The 25,894-nt window shown below is 42.2% G+C and overlaps 1 protein-coding gene across 2 annotated transcripts; it reads left to right on the top strand.

Moving 5' to 3' along the window:
* Positions 1–1,398: 1,398 nt before the first annotated feature.
* npm1b (nucleophosmin 1b) lies at positions 1,399–24,339 on the top strand. 2 transcript variants are annotated; one of them, XM_086105881.1, is made up of 11 exons: positions 1,399–1,485; positions 1,740–1,822; positions 3,016–3,135; positions 3,279–3,372; positions 4,494–4,585; positions 5,339–5,412; positions 5,504–5,564; positions 12,211–12,306; positions 17,932–18,027; positions 18,122–18,196; positions 21,041–24,339. In XM_086105881.1, the coding sequence occupies exons 1-11, from the start codon at positions 1,437–1,439 to the stop codon at positions 21,092–21,094; spliced, it is 894 nt and encodes a 297-aa protein (XP_085962007.1). In that variant the 5' UTR covers positions 1,399–1,436; the 3' UTR covers positions 21,095–24,339. The 2 variants fall into 2 exon arrangements, with proteins under 2 accessions (XP_085962007.1, XP_085962008.1); XM_086105882.1 differs by lacking the exon at positions 12,211–12,306.
* Positions 24,340–25,894: the final 1,555 nt, after the last annotated feature.

Here is a 25,894-nt window from a genome sequence, read left to right as displayed (position 1 = left end):
CAACACCTGCTGTGCAAATGTAGTAACGTGAGGCTAGAATGGCAACTGACAAGCCGTTCAGCTGGCTGGTGTGTCACAATTCCAGCGGACACGGTTCGGCGGCAATTAAAACACAGGAGCGGTCAAGGTGATCTTTGCACGCACGGTTTAAGAAGAGAAATACAAAGAGATACAGTATGAGGTGATGAGTAACGCAAACTGAGCATGAAGGAGGAATTTTCACATGTGTTTTATTTTTCATTTGGCTCTGAAGCCAACAGGGCCCATGCCATCATTGAGTTTACGATATTCTATGAGGGTTATTTCTCCTCTAATGTTCTCATCTTATTCTAAGTATTTTTTTTAACAACCTCAGAAATGTCTGTTTTATGTAGTTCCCATCAACACACCTGGTATTAACAAACCACTATTTCTCAATAAAAGCTGCAATTCGTGAATACAGCAAATCAAGAATGGGCAAACATTTGTGCTCAAGGGCCGCAGTTGATTATGAAAACGCACGTCATTTGTAGATGAGGTAGATGGGATCCTAAAAAGAAAATAACAGGCACCTGCGACATGGAAAAAGAAATAAGATAAGATAAGAAAACTTTTTTTAGTCTCGCAATGGAGAAATTCCCAATTCACAGCAGCAAAGTTATGAAAGTAGTAGAACAACAAAATATAGGAGCTGCTGGAAAGGCAGCCACTCACGCGGCGCCATTTTGAAGTCAAAATAACAAAAATAACACAACACAACACATAGGACACAGACAGTCGTGCAATCTTCACCAATTTAGGCAGCATAAAGACAATGACATAGTAGATGTGGCGAAGCGAGGTATTACAAGATTTCTATTCTGTTGACAGCTACAAAAAAAAAAACGATTAAAGGTGAATGCATTTTCCAAAAAAGTGCCAGCTTTTGCCAGTGAACACATTCTCTCTTATCTAATATTACATGCAAGGTGTATTTTTTAAGTTTAATTATGAGCTAATTTAGCTTTCATTATTTTTATTTTTTTATGCTGCTTTGTTTTGCTGTTGCATCAGTCAATTCAGTCCTGTTAGAATTTAGCTGAATCCAGGGATTTGTTTTTGCAGAGAAATGTATCGTTTCATTGTGCTTACAACTGAGTTAGCAAAACAAATCTTGTTGGGATATACTGACAATAAGATTTTATTTTTACTTTTTGGACTTAGGTATATTTGAGAGATTGCATTTTTCGATCTTCATATTTAGTTTTTTTGTTATTCCTCAATCTACTTTACGACAGCTCTCTCTAGCGTTCATCCACAGAAGAAATCCAATACCCTTTGTCCCGCCTCCACTTCGACTCTATTGGCTCAAACTATTGGCGCTGTCACGGCGTTTCTTCTGCCTCTCCTATTGGCTCGGCCAGGCGTCCGTCAGGGCGTTCTGCGGAAGTAAAACCCCATTACACACAACAACAAATATGGAGGGCGATATTTCAGATATGAACAGACCTCAAATGTATTTATTCGGTGAGCTCTTGCATTCAACAATGAAAAAAATGTTTAGCAGTTTTACCTGACGCATATAATACGTTTAATTGAAAGACGCTGTTAGTGTAACAGGCTCATTTGACCGGCCCAGTTGGATCTTTTGTTAGCAAGCCGCGGAATAAAGGTCATAAAATGGCACATAAGCGTGCCTCAAATTTCTCCACGTCTATGTCGTGTCGACTTGCGGTTTGCACGCACGTGGCATTCTTTACATGTCTCTTGTCTTACTCCAGGTTGTACCCTCAAATCAGACAAACGGGAGTACAAAGTCGATGTCGACGACGATGAAACGGAGCAACAGCTGTCTCTCAAAGCGGTAAGGCGTCCATAAAACCAGTCGAAAAATCAGTGGAAAGGTGGAATATAAACAACAGCAACTGTAGCGTTTGTTCAAAATTCGTTGCTTGGAAGCCCGTACACACACACACACACACACACACACACACACACACACACACACACACACACACACACACACACACACACACACACACACACACACACGTACACGAATGAATCACTGCCAATTTACATAGACTGGCGCGAATCTGCCATCTTTTGTTTTAAGATAAGATAAGATATCCTTTATTAGTCCCACACTGGGGAAATTTACAGCCTCCAGCAGCAAGAATCGCTGCTGGAGAGGCAGCCACTCAGGGGGCGCTTTTGTCCTCTTATATATTTGCAAGGGAAATTTAATGTATTACATTTTAAAGGAAACATTGGTTTCCATGCATCCATCTTATTCACTGAACGAGTTATCCCACCTGACTGGGTGACTCTGAACATAACGCTAGCATAATATTAACAGACATTGAAAAACGCCACAGATGGGCAAGTTGTGGTGTTATAATGCATCAATGATGGGATATTCAAACGCAAACAGTGCAGTAACACACATAGACAGACAATATGCTACAGGTCTGTATTAATCTTATGCAAAAGAAAGTAGTATTTAATTACAGCAGTTTCGAGTCGATTAAATTAGTTGCGAATCTATTCCAAATTGGCCAGCATTACTGTGTTATACTGCCAACCAGTGGCCAGTCACGCACACCTGAAGGAACCACAATTCATTCATCAAATTGTGCAAACTGTTTAATTTTTAAATACATAAAAAAAAAACACGATTCGCAGCTGGAACGGAGTCGTTAATTTTCCATATTATTTCCATTTCAATGGGGAAAGATCGCCATGGGCTATTGTATTTCCCTAACACCAATTACTATGTTTATATTAGTGAGGGCTTTGGGGCCATTTTGTGGCATCTTGGAGTGGAGTGGAGAAAGAGCACAAAAAATGTACTTGAGTATAGGTTTGACGCAAAAAAAAAACAATAACGTAAATTGGTGAATAGCAAACTGCAAACATGTTAGGGGTTCACTGTATCTAAAGAAATGCAACAATCGCTAATCGTAATTCAACCCAAATGTTTTAGTAGCATGACTATCTTGTTTATACACACCTATACCTGTTTGTGTTGTATGCTGCACCCTGCCGCTGTGTCAGGCTTGCCTGGGAGCCGAGGCTGAGGACAAGTTCCACATGGTGGAGTTGGAGGCGCTTACTTATGACGGAAAGGCCACCAAAGTACCGCTGGTTGTGCTGAAGCCATCTGTGCTTCCTTCTGTGAGTCAAAATCAGTCAAAGAAAAAGAAAATCTACATTTTACATGCGTTTTTGTGTGTGTGTGTGTGTGTGTGTGTGTGCGCACGCGCGCGCTAGATCCAATTGCAGAAATTTGATATGAATATCCCTTCTTAATTTTCTAGATGAGTTTAGGTGGATTTGAGATCACGCCGCCAGTTACTTTCCGTCTCCTGTCAGGTTCCGGACCGGTACACATAAGTGGACAACATTTTGTCAGTGAGTATTCACACGTTGGCCCTTTTCATTGTACTAGGCCAGGGATGGGCAATTTAAATGCTGGAGGGTCTGCAATTTTTCATCAGTGCTATTATGGGCACATAGGACCGCACACTTCCTAACCAGACGTATAGCAAAAATGCCACTTTAAATCTGTGCAAAATATATGCTCTTAATGTATTGCTTGTTTCGTAATACATTTCTCAATGCATGGACTGTGTTGAACTCCATAAAAGTGCTTTCTACCGCCTTTTTTACCGATTTCTTTTACTGTTTATTGTGCATGTTAAATTGCTCCATGTACAGCACTTTGTATGCAGCGATGGCTGTTTGAAAGTGCTCTATAAATACAGTTGACTTGACCTGACTCCATCATCCAAACGCAACATCAAAGGGTCTGAAGCAAAAGACAAAATAGCCAAATTCTGTGATCCATCCCCCACCTCACAGCTTTGTTCTGATGATTGGCTCCAGTGCTGTCGCCGAGAAAAGTAGCAGACAAGTCCGACATTAGCTGAAAGATCACGATTTGAGGCGAACCCTGATCACTGCTGGGCTTAATCGATTCATATCAACGATGAGGAGCAAGGGTTGCGACACAATGTGAAGCTTTATTGCCAGATTATTGTATTCAATAATGCTCAGACAACAACTGTGTGTTAAGGAAAACTTAATTCATCTTCAAATAACAATCGCCATGACACTTTATGGCACCTGTGTCTTTACTGTTGGAATACGGCAGCTCGTCGAAGCGTACATGATGGTGATGAGTGATATGTGAAAACATTACTTTTTATTTGTTTCCGGGTCGGTCTTTGAAAATATGTATCCACTTGAAAATGTCTACTTGCCCATCCATGCCTGTTCTCCACAAAGTTTAAAAAAATAAAACTGAGGTGATGAAATTCAACATTGAGTTGTTACTTCATGTCTTTTGCTCAAATTAACGCCTCTATTATGCTTGGCATTTGTCAAAACTAAAAGTTGAAAAATTGTGGATTTTTATTGTGTTTTTGGGACAGAGCGCACCGATAAACCCGATGAATACAGAAACTATCGAAAATTGATGGATAGTTGAAGATGTAAATCTGAGTATAAACTGACTTATTTTGATTTGTAAGGTGTGAGAGATTCAGACAATGGAGAGGAAGAACACAACACATCGCCCGTGAAGCGTCCTGCTAGCCAGATGTTGGGGAAAAAGGCTTCAAAGGTAACTCTCGAATTTCTTCTTTTTCAATGGCTGCACACGAAAATCGAGCAGCTTTTAAGACTGACAAAAGCGATAGACTCACATACCAAGGTTTGACTTAACCCAAACACTGAGATGTGCTGGGAGAAGTGTATTTCTTTATTTATACCATAACAATAAATTCCACTAGACGGCAGAAGGTATTATTAACCTGTGTATCCACCAATTGGCACTCATATAACAGAATAACACTTTTGTGTCTCGCTAATCTAATCTAAATCACTACATTTGTGGTAAATTTACCATTACCATTGTGGCAGTGCTATTGACAATTGTCAGTAGCACTTAATTGAATGGTGTTCGTTTGTTTTTTCTTCTTTCTACCCACATTCTTGCTGCTGTAGGCTGTAAATTTCCCCAGTGTGGGACAAATAAAGGATCTCTTATCTTATCTTAAATTGAGATGAGATTATCTCACGGTGTCATCCCATTTCATGTCACTATTACAGAGTCTATGGTTTGCCCACAAAATATCTGCCATTGTTAATATTGATGGGTTTTACATTTGTGATTGAAAAAAAACAACAACAACAAACAACTAAAGATTTGGCTTTTTTTCTTGCTATTTATTTGAAATTTGTATTATAATTTGCTTGCTTTGCCAAATGAGACATTCCAAATCAAATTCTTGTAAATAATTGGAATATCCATAAAAAGGATTTCAAGATGTGCAAAACTCTAATCTATGTTTCCTTGTTCTTATTAATATGGCAGAAAAAGCTAAAAATGGACTTTGACGAAGACAGTGATGATGATGATGAGGAGGAGGAGGAGGATGATGATGATGAGTATGTTTTTTTTCCTTCCTTTTTATGATAATTTCATTGGGAAATTTCATCGGTCTCAAGATTTATGTTATTATCTTTTGTTATTTTGTAGTGATGATGAAGATGAGGATAGTGATGAAAATCAAGTCACGCCCCAGATGAGCGTCAAAAAAGTAAGCCGGGTTGATTTGGCCGCTTTTTGAAGTGAATGATCATTATAGATTAGTTGCATTCTGCCATAAATCCGGACTACATTTAGGGTTTATCTCACATTATTTTAAGGGCTGCAATGATTACCGTATTTTCAGCACTATGTGGCACTGTGGAATATAAGGTGCACCTTCAATGAGTGGCCTATTTTAAAACTATTTTCATATATCGGGCGCATTGCATTATAAAGTGGAAAGAATAGAAGCGACAATAACGGCTGCAGTTGCTTCATGGATCCACTACTAAAAGGAATGCAATACAATACAGCTTTATTTATATAGAGCTTTCATAACCTCTGCAGCTATCACAAAGCACTTTACAGAACATTTAAAATACTACGTCCAATAAATCAGAATATTGATCTGTATGTGGCTCCCTCAGGATGTAGCATGTAGCACGACACAAAGTCCCCAGCAGCTCCTATATTTTGTTGTTCTACTTCTTCCTTTCATAACTTTGCTGCTGTGAATTGGGAATTTCTCCATTGCGAGACTAATAATGTTATCTTATAAAAGAAAACAGAGTTTATTCCCTGGCATAAAAACAAATGGCATAACAAAACGATAAATGAAAGACAATAATTCTGAAGACAATTGATTCAACAAAAGGGCACACAAACCTCCTGGGCTCACATCCACAAGGGGGTAAATAGCCTTCGAAGTCTTGCTTGTCTCCTTCCTTCGTTTAGTCAGTAGTTAACTATGTTATTGGTGTTATCTTTGTTTGACAACGTTGTAGTGTCCGGCAGAACCCTTTTACGTTACAATTGGTAACGAGATGGCATCGGAACCCAGAGGGAAACAACTCAACGGGAAATAAAAAGATCCAATAACCAAGGGTGTATTCAAACCCGCTGTATTTGGTTCACTTTAAACGAGCCGCGCTGGTGTGTTTATGCGGGTTTAAATGCACACAAACGAATCCTGGCGTGGATCAAACAACTGGACCAAGAGCCACTTTTTGATGTGGTCTTGGTGCGCTTTCAAACGGCTCGGTGCAGTGTGCTTTCGGTGTGAATACCTCACCGTTTACAGGATAAATGGGAATTTTTGGACTTAACAAGCCGCCGTAGCCCAGCATTGTGGTAAATATTAGCCCATAGTGAATGTTGGTCATACCTTCGACTTTTGCCGCCAGCGCGTTGTGGATCAAGGCATGCAGAGCACACACGCTCCTGCAGGTCACTGCACGCAGTCGCCAATGCACTTCCCAATTGTCGAAATGTAGCATTGCGAAACCTGCATCGAATAAGCTGCTCTTGACACTCAAGATCATTTTGCAGCTCTAATAACAGCACAAATATACATAACAAGTTTCCTCCATTTCCAAGTTTGTGGCCTATGTGGCGCCCTCGTCATTCCTGCCCAACGGGAACACTGATCATCACACGCATCGACGGGTGTACAATACTGTATATGGTTCACTTGCAAAATTTACAGTGTGAATAAGAACTTGGGCTGATTGATTAATTGCATTTCCAAGATAATCACAATTTGACAAAACATGACATAAAGAGCAGAGGGGAGAAGAGAGTGGGGGGGGCGTAGATATGTGTGTGTGTGTGTGTGTGTGTGTGCGTGTGTGTGCGCGTGTATGTGCATACACAATATTCAAAGCTAATGTACAGCATATTTTATGTTTTACTTTGATGTCAGGCTCATAGTGAAGGGCTTGATCCCGTGGGCCGGCCGCATATGGCCCCCGGGCCGTACTTTGCCCATGTGTCATTGAAATGTTTTAAGCTACAAGTTTCCTAAAAATGTCAAAAAAAGAAACACACATACACACACACACACTTTATTAAGTCTATTTTTATATGATGGTTATCACAAAATCTCAGGAAACGGTTAGTTCTCAGTTGTCCACTGGGTGTCAGCAGAGGCAGAAACTTGCTTCTGCCTCAAGTCCTTTTGTTTCCATCTTAATTCAAACTCCCACAGACTGTTTGTGTCCTGTGGCAATGTTTCATTTGCCTCCAGCTGCGCCTACCACCCCTGCACCCACTGACCGGCCACCTTTTTTTTTCCCCCCAGCCCGCACTGTACGAGGCAAAAAACATGACCTTTTCCATCCTGTTCACTCTTGCGCCCACCTGTTTTTGCTGAGTAAAACACAGGTTTCGTGTGGCGTGATGGTCGGATTTCTCCTCTGTAATCTACGGGATTCTCACTGTCTCACCAGCAGGACGACACTATTTCATGACTACTCACACTCATTTACTTTTTTGGGGGGAAACATTCATTATAATTCTCACTTGGGGAGAAACTATTTTGTAGCCGTTGACAACGTTTTTAGAAATTTTAGAGCGAGCCTGCTTTATTTATTTATTTTCCTTTAAAGTTTTTTTTTAATTTTCATATATAACTGTTTTAATTATGATTTAATACAGGGGTGGGCAATTAATTTTGCAAAGGGACAACATGAGAAACTGGAACGCTTGCCGAGGGCCCAACATGCTCACATTATCTTTGTATGATTTTTAATTTATTTGGAAAAAACACATTTTCATGTTTCAGTAAATTGCTGTGTGCGTCGATATGGACTGCATTGTTATGATTAGGAAATACACATTTTCAACAAAACATTGCTAATATTCGCACCACTGTTGTCATTTTTGAGAGGTTGAAAAAGTTGCAAATTATAATGTTGGCAACACCGCAGACACAAGACTCTTGCTTGCTCACTTGCTTTTACTAGCATCCATACGTGTGCACCTAAAATAAAAGCACAACATTCAAAGCAAATGCACAGCATATTTGATGTTTTACTTTGATGTCAGGCTCATAGTGAAGGGCTGGAATCCGTGGGCCGGCCGCATATGGCCCCCGGGCCGCACTTTGCCCATGTCTAATTGAAAATATTTTTTAAGATACAGGTTTCCGAAAAATGTAAAAAAAACAAAAAAAAAACCCCCAAAAACATTTTGAGTTCCACAAAATTATCATAATTGACCTTTTATTTATTACTTTTATAAATAACCTTGGGCGGAGTAATGTTGAGTCTTTCAGCCTTCGGCAACATAAAAGCCCCTGTTTTTAGATACATGACTTGTCATGTACAGTATAAGCTTTTTTTCCCCCTTCATTTTCATTTAAACCTCACTTTGGGTGGGGTGAAAGGGTGAACAGTCCCAAACATTGCACAGTCGAGACTTTCCAATCTTTGAAAGCCACACCTCCTCTTCAAGATTGGCACGTACTTTGTTCCTGCTGCAAAAGACTCAAAATCATTGCGTTTTAAAATGGCATTTTATCAACAACATGTTTGTATTTAACCCTTCTACTTATTTTTCTAGAAATCAGAAGCGATGCACCCCCTTCAACATGCAGACTCAGTTGACGTACACTGCCCGCCCTAAATAAAGCCACATATGTAAAAACAAGAGAGTAAATGTGTAATTTATTCTAGACCAGAGTGTCGTAACACTTGTTACTTCGCACATCCTGGCGGGCACTCGCACATGCAACTTTTACTCTGCACTTCCTGAGCTGGAGTCTCAAGGGATTTGCTGACACCATGCATGATGGTTTCAACTCCAAAGTTTTGTTTGACTTTTGCTGCATATTTTTCCCGAGAGCTCCAAATTGTTGCACTTTGCAGGTTCTACTCTATACTTGTAATGTCTTGTAGGATTACTTTGCACACGCGCACCACTTTTTTTGTGTGTGTGTGTGTGTGTGTGTGTAAGCTGACATATCTTTGTCCCTCTGTCATCCCACTGGTAATAATAAGATTGTTTTTTTTTTTTTTTCATCTCTCGTGCCACTTCAGCCCTGCACCTGGCCCTCGCCTTTGAACGTGTTTTGCGTGTCTCCGCAATCACTTTCAAGTGTGTGTGTGTGTGCGTGTGCGTGTGTGTGTGTGTACCAGCCCAATTTCTGCGTGTGATTTTTCCTCGCTTTGACGAAAACACGCGGGTCCAAAGAGAAGTGGTGCCAGGGTGAGAGATCAAAGCGGGGCAGATGCGCATACCTGCGACATGAGTGCCGATCCTCGCCTCGGGGTCGGATGACAGCTGAGCGCGTCTGTCACCTGTTGATTTATTCTGTTGTCTTCTCCTTCCTCCATGACCCGAGCCCATGTCTTCACGTTGTTTGTCCACGAGACCATAGATAGCACTTAAAAATACAAGTCAATGACCAGATAGCTTGATGGGTGAAACTGCATGAAAATGTTGATATTTTTCAAACGTAGAGTGATTAAGCCTTAAAAAAAGTGGACACATTTGCATGATTTTAGTGGTCAGTTTTAATGAATGAGAGGTCGTTGATTTGATAAATGGGGCCTTAAAATGTACAGGGTGGGCCTCACTTAAAGACTCTCTTGGACTGTAGGTCTCAGTTTTGTGAAAAAGGCTTATTTTATTTTTTTATACTGTATACTTAACAACTTTTTTCTTTTTTTTTCATCCAAAATTTGATTTGCTAAGACGTCGCTGTAGTTTGCAGAGTAACGGCTGCATTAATTAAATGTGTACTTTTATTTAATTGATTAATTTATGTCTGTATATGCTCTTATAATCCATTATTTATAAGACTTTGTCCTTATAAATCTACGGTCAAATGAGTCATGAATTTAAATTCAGCTAATCAAATTTTTAAAAAAATGTGGCAGGTCAAATGCACCATATTTTTCTTGTTTCTGGGGGGTTAATATACAACGCCTTCCTCTGGCCATTTAAAAGAAAATAAAGTATTGATGAATTTTCTTTGTTGTTGTCAATCACACATGAACCTAACCAAACGAGAGTACAATTTGCATAATTGCAGTAAATATTTGAGTGAAAAACACTTCCAGTCCATAAATGTAAAACAATCCAATAAAACACATCAACTATTTCCTCGAGTGGCATGACTGAGGGACCTGCAGTTTACATAAGAGCAACCCAGAAACCAGGCAGAAAAAAATGTTATCAGTGTCGGGCTCGGAAATTTTTTGAGTAGAATTTACAGCATGTATAATTCTATAGATTGTTCCATTGAAAAATTGAGTAACAGGATCACATTGAATTTGCATGTTAGCTGAAAGAATTCCATTCCATCCCTCTATCCCGCCACACTACTGTCTGTGACTTTGACTGTGTGTGGCTTTAAAAGTCAATGCTTGGCCTGGTGAGTAAGATGGGAGTCAGCAAGTGAGAGCGTGGAGTTGACTGGTTAGCGGCTTGCTGTTACTTGGCTAGTCTAGTTAGCTAGTCTCCGGGCCTGGGCCAGTCATGGCTGGAGCAAGTTGTGTACGAACATACTTATTACAAATGCATTTGTGACCCTTTTTTTTTTCATAAGAAAGCATGATATCCTATCATACCAACACAAAAAGGTTTCAATAGATGCTCATTCTTAGTTACAGCTCACTGAGCTCGAAGTGTGCAATGAAATTTGTTTGCCAGTCATGCTCGCTAGCAATTTGCTCTTCTATAAGGCATATCTAATAGGGTAAAACAAAGTGTAAAAAGCTCAATAGGTTTACACAACAACAAACTACCGTATTTTCTGCACCATAAGGCGCACCGAAAAGTCTTCCATTTTCTTAAAAGCTCACAGCGCGCCTTAAAATCCGATGCACCTTGTGTATGGTCAGTACGGTAATATTTCGGCGCCAAAATGGCTCCTTGCTAGAGACGTGCTTACAACGCAGAGTTCAAACTTAAGGCGATCGGTTACGCAGTTGAACACGGAAATACAGCAGTGGCAAGAGAGTTCGACGTTAACGAGTCGATGTTATAACTTGCTGTTGGTTAAGTGAACTCTGTCGCCGCTTTATTAAATACGTTTTATTGACATTTGATCATTCTGTTGGCATTTCCTTGAGCGTAGCTCCATCTAGTGGATGCGTTGTAGATTGCGTCTTATAATGCGGTGCGTCCAATGTATGAAAAACAATACAAAATAGGCCATTCATTTAACGTGCGCCTCATAATCCAGTGCGCCTTTTAGTGTGGAAAATACGGTACTGATGCTAAACGTTGTTTAAAAGTTTTATGAATGCAAAAAGATTTCCACCTTTACCATTTTGCCTGTGTTCGAATCTTTTTGACTGAACCACACCTCATTTCCAGCACGGGTTGTTCCCTCTTCAATATTGAAACTTGACAGGTCTGTTGTCATGACTGAAGTGTTTTCCGCGGTTCTCATCTCGTCATGTTCAAAACGTCTCGTAAATGCCATCACTCGGTCTTTCCAGAGGTATCGCTTCAGGAAATGACACGCATAATGGTCTTGTAGTCGTTATGTCAACACGGGCAATTACACTTGCAACCCGCTCCGAGGCGAGTAAAGGGTTGGTGTTCAGGAAATGTGGGTTATTAGATAATCGCGCAGGTGAATTCTATCAATAGAAATGTAATTGGAAGGCCTGCGGCATGTAAGGAGACAGCTGAGGTGCTGATTTATGGGAAGTTGCACTAATTTGTGTTGTCTCTCCAGTTTTTCTTTTTGAAGAATTCTCAATAAGAAATCAAATTTCCTTAGTTCAGTTTTGTCTTTTTAATGCATACATTTTAGTTTGATGAATTGAACTAGCATTCTACATCCTTCAGTTCATGTTTTGTCCCATCAGGTTCGTGTTAATTATGATTTTATTTTTGATTTTTTTTTTCCCCCTCCATAGGGCCCGGAAATATCGAAGAAGGCTAACAAAAGTCAGATGAAACAAAATGGCCCTGCGTCGAAACCATCAGGATCGGGGGTTGAACCACAGGTTAAGGTACAACATCTTGCTGTGCCGTTTCCACTAAAAGACGAGTACTACCGTGTTACAGCTTTGACTGATGAAACAGCTTGAACTTAATCAACAAAAATTCACGCATGTCATCATAGCAGCTGAAATGATATCTTGATACTCTCTGTAAACTGACTGCCGTCGCCAGCATTTCTGAATGACTATCTGCTTCCATTAACATTAAGTGCCTCCAAATAGACTGAATCCAAATCAGTTTTGCCTTCTTTGTGCAGTGGAATGCGATGAGCGCATTGTAAATAGCTCTACCTGATGCAAAATTTCTACGGTGGAATGTCTTGGGCGGCTGCTTCTCAAAGCCCAAATCTTCAACCCTGCCTCTCGCTTAAGCAAACACACCTGACCTCTAAAATGGTTTCCTGGGGCAAGGTTTAAACCCGTGACCCTGTGTCCCGACCCCGCCGTCTTGGGTTGCAGCCACCTTTTGATGCCCCCCGCCAGCCCACACGGCAACATGCAACACCAGGGGAATACAAATTGGCCGGCTTCTCCACATGTTTCGCATAGCATTTGATCAAATGGCTTTGACAGGAACAAAGATAAGGCGGTTCAACCACAAAGACAATACACCCGGGCCAATTGCTGCTTATCTGACCCCTGGAAAGGTTGTGATTTGTGTGAAACACTGAGAACAGAACTCCCGAGGTGAGGAAAACGGGGCTTTTGCACTGCAGGAACTTCAGAACTGCAGTGGCGAGAGACTTGGCCCACTTGTTTCCAAATTTGAATGGTATATACAGTGATCCCTCGCTATTTCGCGGTTCGTTTATCGCGGATTTGGTGCATCGCGGATTTTTTCAAACATATTCATTAAAAAAAAAAAAAAAAAAAAACAATTCCATATACATGGAGTACAGTATTGTATATGTTGCTCTATGTGACTCACTGTTGTTTTGCAGCTTCTCCCGGACTGTTTGCGGACTTTTTGCGGACTTTAAAAACAAAACAAAAAATAAAATTCAATTTATTTAGTTAGTTATTTTTTAACCTGTACATGTTAATTGGTCACTACTTCGCGGATTTTCGTTTATCGCGGGTGGTTTTGGTCCCCATTAACCGCGAAAGTGACAGTTTTTTTGTCCCGGGGATGACAATTGTGATTCCGCTTCCGTTATCGCGACCACTAATCGAACCAATTCCTTTTCCATCTTCATCGGGTGAGGGAATGGACAACACATGACATGCTGTCGCTGTCCTGTGAAAAACACCAGTGTCCATTTTTGTGCTTGTTGAAAAAAATGTTTACGAAAATGGGGCGTCCATGTTTTGGACGAATTCATAATGCTGTTCGAGATATTTTGTAGCACCACACATTTGAAACCCCCCCGCCTTTTTTTTTTTTTTTTTAATCCTCTGGCGATTTGCTGGCGATACCGTCCGACCGGTTTGAATTTGTGGCCCGTAGAGCTTGGCCTGTTTCCGTCGCCTCTCTTGTACCCAACAACTGTTCCATCTTGACAACCTCTTCACACCCCTCGCTTCCTGGACACACCTTCTCCCAATTGCTCTCATTACCAGCGTTTGATGTCTGGTGCAGCTTGCGCTTCCAGATGCCCCCGAGGAGCGAGGAAGAGGGCGTGGATGTCTGTTTTTTCTCTCTTAAACGCAGGTGACTGGTCATTAGATTGCCTCGTCAGATCTGCTGCCAGTACTGCAGTTCTCACCTCTCGCAGCCCAGCATGTCGCTGCACCTTCTTGCGTAACCGGGGCTTGTCATGAGAATCAACAAAGTCGCGCCGATCCGAAGTCCATTTATCTTCCAGCTGGTTTTCCTTAGATTGATGAGTTTGGAGAAGTTATGCCTTAAAGCAGACGTCAGAGTTGTAAAGTTGTTAACCACTTTGCTCAGACTTATCCCAGAGGATGAGTCATTGTTTTTAGCAGCTGATTGACGTGTTAAAACAGGTGCCTATCTGGATAGCATTAAGTGTAAGGATTTTTTTTTTTCTAATGTGGGTATGACTCGTCAGATTGGAACTAATGTGCATGAGAAACTTCAAAAAGACCAACCCACTGAGTGACATACATGACCCAATATCCAGAAACATTGCATGACATCATTATGACAGAAGGACGAGTCGACGCCTGCACTGCAAGCATCATTTGTAAAATATATCTCTTTTCCTGGACCCCAAAGTTTCATGCGACAGTTATACTCCACACCTTAACGTGTTCAACAAAGCGGATATGGGCGCTGATGAGATCGCTAACCTGTGTGTGAAATTCATTCGCTTTGTCCGTGCCATAATTAATGCTTTGAGAGACAGCGGTTACGACAGTGGACGGCTTACCATGTTAGCAGGTTACAGGGCGCATGAATAATTCGAAATGTTGAAGCAAAATCTCTGCCTTAAAACTCTTTATTGAACAAAGGGTCAGAAAACAAACATAATAAGCACGTTCATCCACGAGTTTCCCTCCTGCCACAACTCACGCGGAGTCACTTAACACGCAGTTATCAGCAAGCAAACTCTGCACTCTCATTCGCCAAGTCCCATGTCATTCACCAGACCAGGCACCACTTTTTAAAGTCATCCACACTCAGCCACGTAGATGTCCGAGTAAAAACAATCCATGCACCTTGCATTCATATTAATGCGTTTATTAATGCAATATAATTTTTTATTTTTTTTTATATCAGATTACCGGTACCCAAATACTCGACCCAATTACAGTGCATGTTCAATTCAAGCAAATATTTGGAAGCTGCAACCCTCGCCCTCATGATTGGGACCATGAAGGAATTAATGAAAACCGGTAGAGCGGAATCTCTGAAGTACTCGAGAGCGCCGGCGATATCGTACCATTCGGACTTCGATCGACATTTTCAGCCAAAAATATGCCTCTGAAGTGGCGAGCTGTTTATTGCCAACTGCCAGCCAATCACATGCGGTCTGAGTTCGGCAAGCATAAAGTACTGGACGTCTGTTTTGCGTTTTCTTTGGCCTTTTCTAATCCATAATGCAAGGAGCTGAATTGCTTGTGTGGTTCATTGAGGTTTTAATTCATGCACCCTGTAACCTGATAACACAATAAGCTGTCCACTGTCATAACCGCTGTCCCTGAAAGGGTTAATTCCCCATTGGAAAAATTTGGTTTGAAATCGGAACAACCTCCGACCGGTGTCCCGGAATGGGTTGAATTCTGTGTTAACGGCTCTTGAATAGCAGCTTTGCCTCGCCTCTTGCTTCGGTCGCTTTCAGCCTCGTATTTGTGAAGGATTGTGGGCTGTTCTTGTTGATTGAAGTCCACGCGAACATCCTCACAGCTAGATTAAGAGAGCCAGGGTTGACTTAACAGACTACTTATCAGTGATTGTGGTTACTCGGTCACGTTGAGCCAGATCTCTTCAAGACGTTGTGGCTTTGCGGAGCTCTCATCGTCGAGAAGCCCCCCCCCCCCCCCTCCTCCTCCTCCACCGCCCCCCCCCCCCAGGCAAACTTGATGAGCAAAGGTGTTGCAAAAACATGTGTTTGCTTTGGATTGAAGACGACAGATTGCGTCAAATGAGAGTGTGCTTGTGATTAAGTTCCATGTCTTGTGGCATCTGTAATCAGCGTCTGGGCCAGATGAAAAAGCCTGTGTGTTTATCAGCTGTTTCAGGTCCGCAGCTGGCCTGTGGTGCTGGCTTGTGCGGAGAGCTGCCTGTAAATAATAAATGTAGTGGATTTGGCTGGCCAGCAGCCAGCAGCATATGTGCTCTTTGCCTGTAGCGCAGTGCGTGTTGCGCCAAGTTTTTCTTTTTATTTCGACCTTTTGATGTGCGCCGTAAAATATTGGTCTCACGGACATGGGGACAGATGACAGTATTTTTTTGAAACATGGACTACTCTTAAAAGTAGAATCGCGAATCATATCCCTGAGAATTGTCCAGGTTTCCAACGATGTCAAATGATTTGTCTTAAATCTCAAAAGAGAGACGTTGCTTGTCTTGGACAAATGGCGTGTTTTACACCGTAACGTTCAGAAGAACCAAGATCTGACATCGTGTCTCCCTTTTAAGCACCGGTTGCTCTCCTGCACACTTTGATCAAATTCAGCATATTTCTCCAGACCGTCCACGTGCTGTCAAGTGGGATGAGAATGAAATCAGGTGTTTGCTCTCTCAGCTTTGGCTCCAACAATGACAGAAAAATGTCTTGGACCGAGCAAGACAGCACCATTAAAGCCAATCAGGGAGAGTTTTCTTCTCAAGCAAAGCCCAATAGCACTTCAAACCAGGAAACGTACTCTCTGAGTTGTTCTTGACCTCATTTCTGATGTATGAATTATTTGTTTAGATTTTTAAAACTGGAAATCATTTCGAATAATTGCAAAGACAGGCAGGTGATCACTGATGTCATTTATAAGAAGACCACTTACTATTTCATAATCGGTTTTATTTGTAAATATGTTTTCTAATAACGTGGCTGGTTGGACTGTTATTCTACGAGGTTTTGTAATTACAGGAAAAAGACAATTGCTATGCATTATGTGCATGAAGTCACTTGTTTGCTGGTGGCCGTTTGAATTTAATAGACCAACATTTAGATCATTACCAAATATCCTCAATTATTTTTGCATGTTATAGCTGAGCATGTCAATAAAAATATCAAGGCAATATCCTGGTGTTCTATCGAGACCGTTTATAATGACATCATCGAATAATCGACTTTGCCTTGACTTTCATCACATCACAGTCGACTCCCCCAAAAAATATTGAGTGTCTGTCACTTGTACCTTCCCGCAGCGCACACCTTTCTGAATCGACACAAACAGAACCCAAAAGACAGCGTGACCGGCCGAGGCTGTGCTTGCCGTCCGTGCCTAGTCCCCTTCCATGAGTCTCTTCTTGCTTCTTTCAAACTCGTCTCTGGCTATCGGTGAAACCCTGCAATTTCGTCAGATTCCACACTGCCGTTGCAAGCAGGGACAAGCTCGTTGGCTTGTGTAACATCCACTCGAATCCAGTATGCCATTTGTCTGTGTGTGTGGCGTATGTCACGTTCAGACACACTCTGGACGCACTCGTTGGACTGCGATCGCCGCAGCCTTCATTCCTTGTAATTGTGTCTATGAGATCACTAAAGATTCAAGGTATTGAACGGAAAGAAAGGCATCTCTTCAAAAGAAAAAGGGCAGACTTAACCACACATGTTGCCTGTTGGCACGTGTCTTTCATTTCTGCGGATTTTCCATTAATGGAAATTTCATCAACTGGAACGACCAAGGCTCGCCTCGCCCTCCCCGGCTCGCGAGTAATAATTTGTACCTGATGTATTAAAAATAAGATGTTGTCATGCGGGTACATTTTGTCGTCCCTTGTCATTCTTTTATCTCTGTCCAGCTGCTGACTCGTGCCAAGGCTATAAACACGGGCCAGACTAAATAGGTCACGATTGGGGCCGAAGCTTTCCCCGCGATGCTCACAATATCAATCCATCACCACTCAATCCGCTTAAGAAAGCCTCCATTTTATACACCATAAGCCGGTCAGATGGTATTCAAGAAGGAATATTGCTCAAATATGTAATCTTTTGAATCTCCAGCCCTGTAAATCTCCATTTGACACCCCAATCAGCCTGTCTTATCTGGACAATATATTTTTTCCAGACACCTGTTCCAGGAAGAGACAAAGCGCAGGCCGGCCCGTCGAAATCCCCGTCTTTGGCCGAGATAAAGAGCAAGTTGTCGACGGCGGCCAAAGAGGTACGGCCCGCCGTTCTCATCCTCGCCGATTGCCGCTCTTAATTGGGTATCTGCCGCCTGGCTGACTCCATGATTGACTGTCTTCTGGCGTCAGGGGAGACCGCTGCCCAAGACGGAGCAGAAGTTTGAGAACTTTGCCAAGAGTTCCTTTAAAATCTCCGACAAAAAAGTAAGTGACTGTGACGCCTTAGATTTATTTTTGGGTGATGTCTTTACTGATCACACATGGGGTTTAGATCCCAAAGCCAGCGCAGACAGCTCTTACCTTGAAAGCCTCCCCCTTTTTTTTTCATCTTCTTCTCCTTCGCCTCACACCATGTGTTGTGTATTATTTGTTCTTATGATAGATGTATAGCCCCAAGAGTTGTTTACTGGCCGCTCTCTACACACGTCAACCTCTGAGGATGACTTTCATATCCACCAGATTAACATGTTTGTACAGTGGATATAAAATGACTCCACTTGCACCCTTGCCCTGACTGATACAGGGAGATCTCTCTCATGCTGTTGAAGATCCCTGCAGGCAAGGTTTGATTTACAACTGCTGTCACGTAATTTCTGGACTATAGAACGCACCTGATTATGAACCTCACCCACGCCATTTTTAAAGGAAAAAACATTTTGTATACATATAAGCCGCAGGTGCCCACATTGTAACTTGGGGTGTTTACATAGAAAGACGGGACACAGGAGCCCGTTAGAAAAATCGTTTAAATAGGCCGCTTCATTAAATAAGCCGCAGAGTTGAAAGCGTGTAACAAAAGTCGCGTTTTATAATCCGGAAATTACAGTAAACGGATAGAGTATGTAAAGATAAAAACAGTCGGAAAAAATTGGCCCCTTGGCCTATCGGACGATGTTCAAAGGGTCCTCGTTTGATCAAGGGCGTGGGACCCGATATCCACTTTATTCATTCTGCCATTGGAAAAACTATGCTGTGTAGTTAGTTATCCAAGTTGCTCCCCATTAAACAGGCCATACATATGTTCAACTGTTTAAAAAAAAGATGGCACTTTGAAGTCCACATGGAAGTTCTGTTTAATTGGCTTTAGGATTGCGAGGGGGTCCTTGGCAAAAATAAAGAAATCACCCCCGCGAGGGATCCCTGCACCCAAAAAAAGGTTGAGAAGCCCTCTTTTCGATATACTCACGTTCAAGTCTCACGAGGTAGGCTGAAGTCGTGTTTCTCCTCCAGCCTGACAGTGGCCGGAAGCCGTAGTTTTCAAGGAAAGCTTGTGAATCGTGCGACCCGTGCGCCATTCAAGGTCCTGCTGCATCAACATTGCTAGCTGGCCGTCTTGCTCGGGCTCTTGGCAGTTGCAGGGTCAAGAGCTCTTTTGCTTCATTTTAAGCCTCAAGAGCTCTTTGCCAAGATGAATTCACAGGAATGCGCCATTGTTCTTCACACGGTTGACATACATTATACTCTCCAGTCGGCCTCGCACACACACGCACACACACACACACACACACGCACCTCTCCAGGACACCGTGTTCTCTTTGAATTATATCAATTTTGTGTCAGTGGGCGGGCCGGCCCGTGTTGAGGCGGAATGGGAGTACACCTGCCAAGACCAACTCTTTCCCAGTGATTTAGTGGAGTGTGTGTCTTTTGTAGCCTTAATGAAGGGACTGGTGGTATGCGGATGGTACCAGTCTCACATGCACATTCAAGGCCTTCGACCAGCTCAGTGCAGGAACTAAATCTTTCCGCTGCTTTCTTGTCATTTTAGTGGAAAAACAACAGCCCATTTCCTTTTATTTGCGGGCACGCAAATGAATCACTCAAAGAAGCTTCTAAGACTTCTGCGGAGTGTCGGATAGTATCATGGTGTGTTCAGCGCTGTCTGGACATGTATTATTTACGGGGTTAAAATTGTTTCGTTTCAGCGTTGTTATTCTTCAGAGAAAAAAAATAATTGCCGATTTGAGGGCTTTCCCCTACTCAAAAGACTCCCAACTCGAGAATCCCGCCCCAAAGCCAGTTTCCCTTCAGGTGAAAAGACCAGGAAATCAATGATTACAGTTTAAAGTGGCCATTTTAGGGCCATGCTGGGCATGTGCTTCGGAAATTAGCGTGTCTATCGAGATTTCGTTCGGGTGCGCTTGAGAGATGGTTTGCACAAAGTTGAGAAATATTTGAGTTTCCCCTCATTGCATGTGATTCGATTATGGCAGCAACGTTTCATGGCTTGCCCGATCGCAAACACATTTGACGTTCCTTCTCCCGTGGGGTCTTCTGGCGGTTGGCAAACCCGCGTAGCGGCACATTACTGCCGCCATCTGATATTGCCCGACCGGCAGGGAAGCCAATGTGAATTGATAGTGGCTGGATGTTGTGAAGTTAACTTGGCGCCATCTAGCGGTTTAAGTGCACGCTTAAAAATCTGTATCTCCCTGGACTCGAATCTAATTGCATCTCCGTGTACTCCATACATGTTGCTAATAAGCTTTTTTAAAAAGTGTGTGGGTGAAGCACTGCATTAAAGTTTCATGACTCGGCATTAAACACGAAACACACATTGGAAGGTAGCCATTTTGGTCGGAAATGTCAGTTTTGGCCGACTCCAAAGGGGCCTTCCAAAACCAACGTGTCCTCCAAAGTTTGAGCCGCGCATGTTAAACATGCGGGCGATGCTAACCTGCCGTCTTTGCCATTGAGGGTGGGTGGAGTTTAGTTGGAAAATGTTGGCCGCGCGGTATAGAGAGCAGGTGAAAAGCCCTTTTACGTGTCGCGAGGGCCCGGCCGTAGCTGTTGATCTCGCCGCGTGGAGAAACATCTGTGGAAATGCTGTTCGGCTTCATCAGCCCGGGCTGAGATTTGTCAGACCTGAATGAAGCACCTAACTCGTATCTACTCTGGTATGTACTACTGCCCCCACCCAAACCCTCGTCTCCCCCCAACAGCCCCGCTTTCAAGTCCCACCGCCGAGACGCACGAAAACATGTTCGGAAAAGTGAGTCATGTCTCTCACGCTTGGATGTTTCTCCCCTTCTTCCATGTCTACCACAGGTAGTCAAGGACCTATGGGGTTTTGTGACGACGCTGAAGATGGAGAAGAAGTAGACGACTCCGCCCTGAAAATACATTTCTCTCCTTTTTTGCATCCATCGGGTGATTTAAAGGCACAGTCGGCAAGATTTTCTACTTAGCCTTCTTTTCCGCGTCGACGCCGCGAATAGCGTATGACTCGGACGTGTGGCAACACTCTTTCACTGGGGGCACGTTTGGCGGAAGAGTGGTTTCGTCATATGCAGAAAGGAGCCCATCTTGTCAGCCTGCACCACCTGTTTCGAGCAAAGCGAGAGCGCGGCCAGTACAGACCTGCAGACGTGTCGCTTCGGTAACACGCAGGACACTCTGCCCGTCGTTCCTTCTTTTTCATCAAAATAGAACATATACCGTATTTTACGGACTATAAGTCGCAGTTGTTTTCATAGTTAGGCTGTGGGTGCGACTTATACTCTGGAGCGATTTATGGGTGAAATTATTAACACATTATTATATCATTTCACATGTTATTTTCACATTAAACCGCAAGAGGCCGCGCTAGACCCGTATTGATAAAACCACGATGAGTCTGACGTAAGCGACGTAGAAGATCTTCCACCTCCGGAGTTGGTGGAGTTGTTTTAAAATGACACGGGATGAAGATTTCATTGGATTTAGTGATTTGGAGTGACATTGATGGTTTGGTGAACTTGTTAGCATGTTCTTTATGCTATAGTTACCTGAATAACTCTTAATATGTGACTTGAACATACCTGGCACGTTCTCAGTTTATCGTTTATGCGTCATGTAACGTTAGCATATTGTAAACTTATTCCGCGTGTTGTTTTCTATTTTATTTTATTTTTAAATTGCCTTTCAAGATGACATGTCTGTTCTCGGGGTTGGATTTTATCACATAAATTTCCCCCCAAAACGCGACTTATACTCCAGTGTGACTTTTGTATGTTTTTTTGATGCATTTTATGGCTGGTGCGACTTATACTCAGGAGCGACTTGTAGTCCGGAAAATACGGTAAATAACCAGCAATCACAAGCTACTTCAAACATAGAGCCAGTGTGTGTTTTATTCACTCAATTGCAAATGGGCAGAGACAGTTTAATTGTCGTGTTCGAGTAATATTTTTAAAAAATGGTACCAGTCAAGTGACACCGCAGTTCAAAACAAAATCGCTACATGGAAAGGCGCACCAACAAGGTCCAGACACCAGGACACAAATCGCTGTACTCAGTGTAAGCTAAACCTGCGTAACGAACTACCCTGTACAGTCAAACCTCGGTTTTCGAACGTCTCTGTTCTCGACCAGATTGGTTTTCGACCAGAAAGTTTGAGTTTTTTTTATGCCTCGGATAATCGGTTCTCGACCAAACTGAGCGTACTTAATGCGCCACTTGACTCCTCTCGCCTTCTTTACACGAGGAAGTGATGCTTCCTCGTGTAGCGTTCCATTGTGAGCAGACGTGTTCAATAACGCCTTTTTTTTTTTTTTTTTTTTTTTCAAACCACAACCTGAATCACATGTGACTTTCTCTTTTTGGAAACATTTTATAAGACAACAAAAGCTTAATAGTTTAAAGTCTACACAAAAGGGTGTAAATGCTACAACAGTAGCTATAAAACGCAAAGCGCCCACAGATGTCACATTTACTGCATTCAGGTGCTCCGAGATGTTTAATTGCGTGCATGCTGAGATTGGCATTTCACTTTGCTCGCGCGTTACGCCCAAGACTGACTGCAGAAGCTCCGCATTTCCACAACGCTGCACGTTCTTGTCAAACGCAATAATGATCATGCAGTCGGAAATATTGCAGAGTGTGCCTTTAAATGTCTTTGCCCTGAACTGATATACGTACCATTTTCTGTGAATGACTTATTTTTGTTGCTTTAGATTTTATACATGCCTGTACAGTTTGTGCGCTTTTAGGTCAGTGAGGCACCAAAGTTACGGTTCAGTTTTGTGCTGATATAAAGTCGATTAAATTCCCAAAAAGGATTTTAAATAGAAACAAACACATTGTGCAGCAACGCTTACATATCTTTCAATCTTTTTCATGTGTCAACCCAATTTTTTTTGTGCTTGATGTTCTTCCAGGAACACACCTGGTGCTTATGGATCAGAATTTTTTCCCCCCCGATACTTTTTCCTCAACATTTGATACAATTGTATCTTTCACTTCATGTAGCTTATATATCGCCAATCCACCAATGTTCTAATAGCTCGATTGCGGTGTGCAAACACACACGCAGACAAAAAAATAAAATAAAAATTGCCGCGTGTGTCCTTATTGCGCTTATATAACAAAACACAGGTCACGCTATCTGCTGTCATACAGACTAACCTGCGAATACGAGAGGCAGCATGGTGCCACAGAGTCCGGACTGCTGCTGCAAAAAAAAAAAAAAAACACCAAGAAGGAATTGATGATGCTAGGCTAACTGTTAGCTTGTCTCCCAACTACATTGTGGCTTCAAAATCTTCCTGTCTTTTTTTTTTCCTGTGATGAATGACTTGAGACATCCTGATGTTGATAAGGTTTTGCAATCATGAATGTTGAACGGGTTTGATGTCTCCGATTATTGGCCCGCGACCGTTTTCTGAGCAAGAGGAAGAATCAATCCACACCATAGAAAATTGCTCAGGATAATCTTTTAGAGACATCCACTCATCAGCCCTTTGCGTACCTTGATCAGTATGCATGCATCCCGCTTAAGAAATAATTATGAGCTCTATAAAACGAACACAGATGTGTTTACTTTAAAAAAAACAAAAAAACCATCATTAGTGCTAGTGCTACATTTACAAGTTGTCCGCCGTACATTTTAATGTACCTGCTAATGGGAGAATCCTATGATTAAACGAGCTTGTCCTGTTTACTACCGCATGATCATGAGGTGTTCATCAAAGAATGACACAAGAGTAAAAAAAAAAAAAAATGATGTCACCTCGGCAGAAAGTACATCAGGCGCTGTAATTGTTTGCACTCTTGAAGGTCTCAGCGGCTACAAGCGTGCTCTCAATCTGCACATATTATGTGTTTATGCAGCTGTATAATACCGCTGACGAGGCAAATGTTGGCACTCGGATGCCATCTTTAACGATCCGTGTCAATCATTACGGACTTCATCTGATCGAATAGAAATTGCAGCCATCTTGCGGTAATTAACAATTTCTGGATAGAATTAGTAGCCTAGACTGACTGGCTCACGTAGTAGCTTTTATCAACTTAATGAAGTGTTTTTTCTAAAAGTAGTGAATGTGTGTGCGTGTGTGCGGCAGCTGAATAAAATGTGTTTGATAATGCTTATACTCAACCCGTCTTTGTGTTGCAGTGTCCGATTTCTGTTTTATTGGGGGGGTCATGAAAATTCCCTATTGAGTATTGAAGCTTGCAGCCGATCATATTCTGAAAAACAACAACAACACTACTACCCGAGTCGGAAGCTGATTTTGTTCTATATCATCTTAGTGCCATAGAACTCCAGCATACAGTATAATGTTTAATTATTATTTTTTTAATCTTTTTTAATTCTCGCCATAGATCATGTGCACATGAAATCCATAATAGATTCGTGGAACCTCCAGGTCCATAAATGGCTTTGCAAATTGCTGCATTTCTGGACTACCCACTCACCCATGAAGCGTAACAAAAATAACCAAGTCCATTTTGAATGTCGACCTGCCTATTTGTGAAATGGCAAAATTTACCAGTAGCCTCCTGCAAACACCGTTCATTTGTAGTCTTCACTTTGAGATGAGATGTTCCCTCCTTCTCTGGAGGGAGTCTTCAATTACACCACAAAAAGAAAATCTAAATTTGTTGCACGTAGGTTTTTGGGGTAAAAATAAAGTTTAAAGAGGTCAGGAATGTTGCTAAATATGTCAAAAAACAATTATTATTGTCACAACAGCTTTGGCAGAGCCCCCAGTTGCTAGACGTTTTTTTAAGTAGAGTTGGAATTGGAATTTATTTAATGTCTTTTCATTCATCTTTTGTAACATTTGGTACTGTACTGTCTCATACATATTTTTTTCCCCAATAAATTATTTATCATCATAGCATCACATCAGGCGTGACTGCAAATCAGACCCATAACTAAAGGGGTCACTCTTTTTACTTTGTCTTAGTGACATTTAATTTGATGATACAGTGGGTAGGGGCGGCCCGGTAGTCCAGTGGTTAGCACGTCGGCTTCACAGTGCAGAGGTACCGGGTTCGATTCCAGCTCCGGCCTCCCTGTGTGGAGTTTGCATGTTCTCCCCGGGCCTGCGTGGGTTTTCTCCGGGTGCTCCGGTTTCCTCCCACATTCCAAAAATCATGCGTGTCAGGCTGATTGGACGCTCTAAATTGTCCCTAGGTGTGAGTGTGGGCGTGGATGGTTGTTCGTCTCTGTGTGCCCTGCGATTGGCTGGCAACTGATTCAGGGTGTCCCCCGCCTACTGCCCGGAGATGGCTGGGATAGGCTCCAGCACCCCCCGCGACCCTAGTGAGGATCAAGCGGTTCGGAAAATGGATACAGTGGGTTACGGTCTCAGTGACACCTCGGAATGCTTTTGGAAAATCTACTGGTGGCATTTTAAGCCCAGTCCAGTTAACATGATTTATTATATTAATAAAATTAGAGCAACTTGGAAATCGACCGGCTTTGTCGATTCAACTACAAAGCTTCTGCTCGATATTGGTGTTCATTTCATGCATGATTACGGATGCTAGATGCCAGTGGATTGGATAAGACAGACATTTGGGGTTTTCTTTGACTAACCTATAACGTGTCTAAATCAAGGGATGTCACGTTGCGCGGTGGTGGTGGACCCCAAAAAGCAGGCAGGAGAGAGGAGGAGGGTGTATTTGAAGAAG

This window comes from Hippocampus guttulatus, chromosome 2, assembly GCF_054856545.1.
Source record: "Hippocampus guttulatus isolate MCC_2025c chromosome 2, RoL_Hgut_1.0, whole genome shotgun sequence".
Classification (NCBI taxonomy): Eukaryota; Metazoa; Chordata; class Actinopteri; order Syngnathiformes; family Syngnathidae; genus Hippocampus; species Hippocampus guttulatus.
This window is presented reverse-complemented; position numbering and strand designations above follow the sequence as displayed.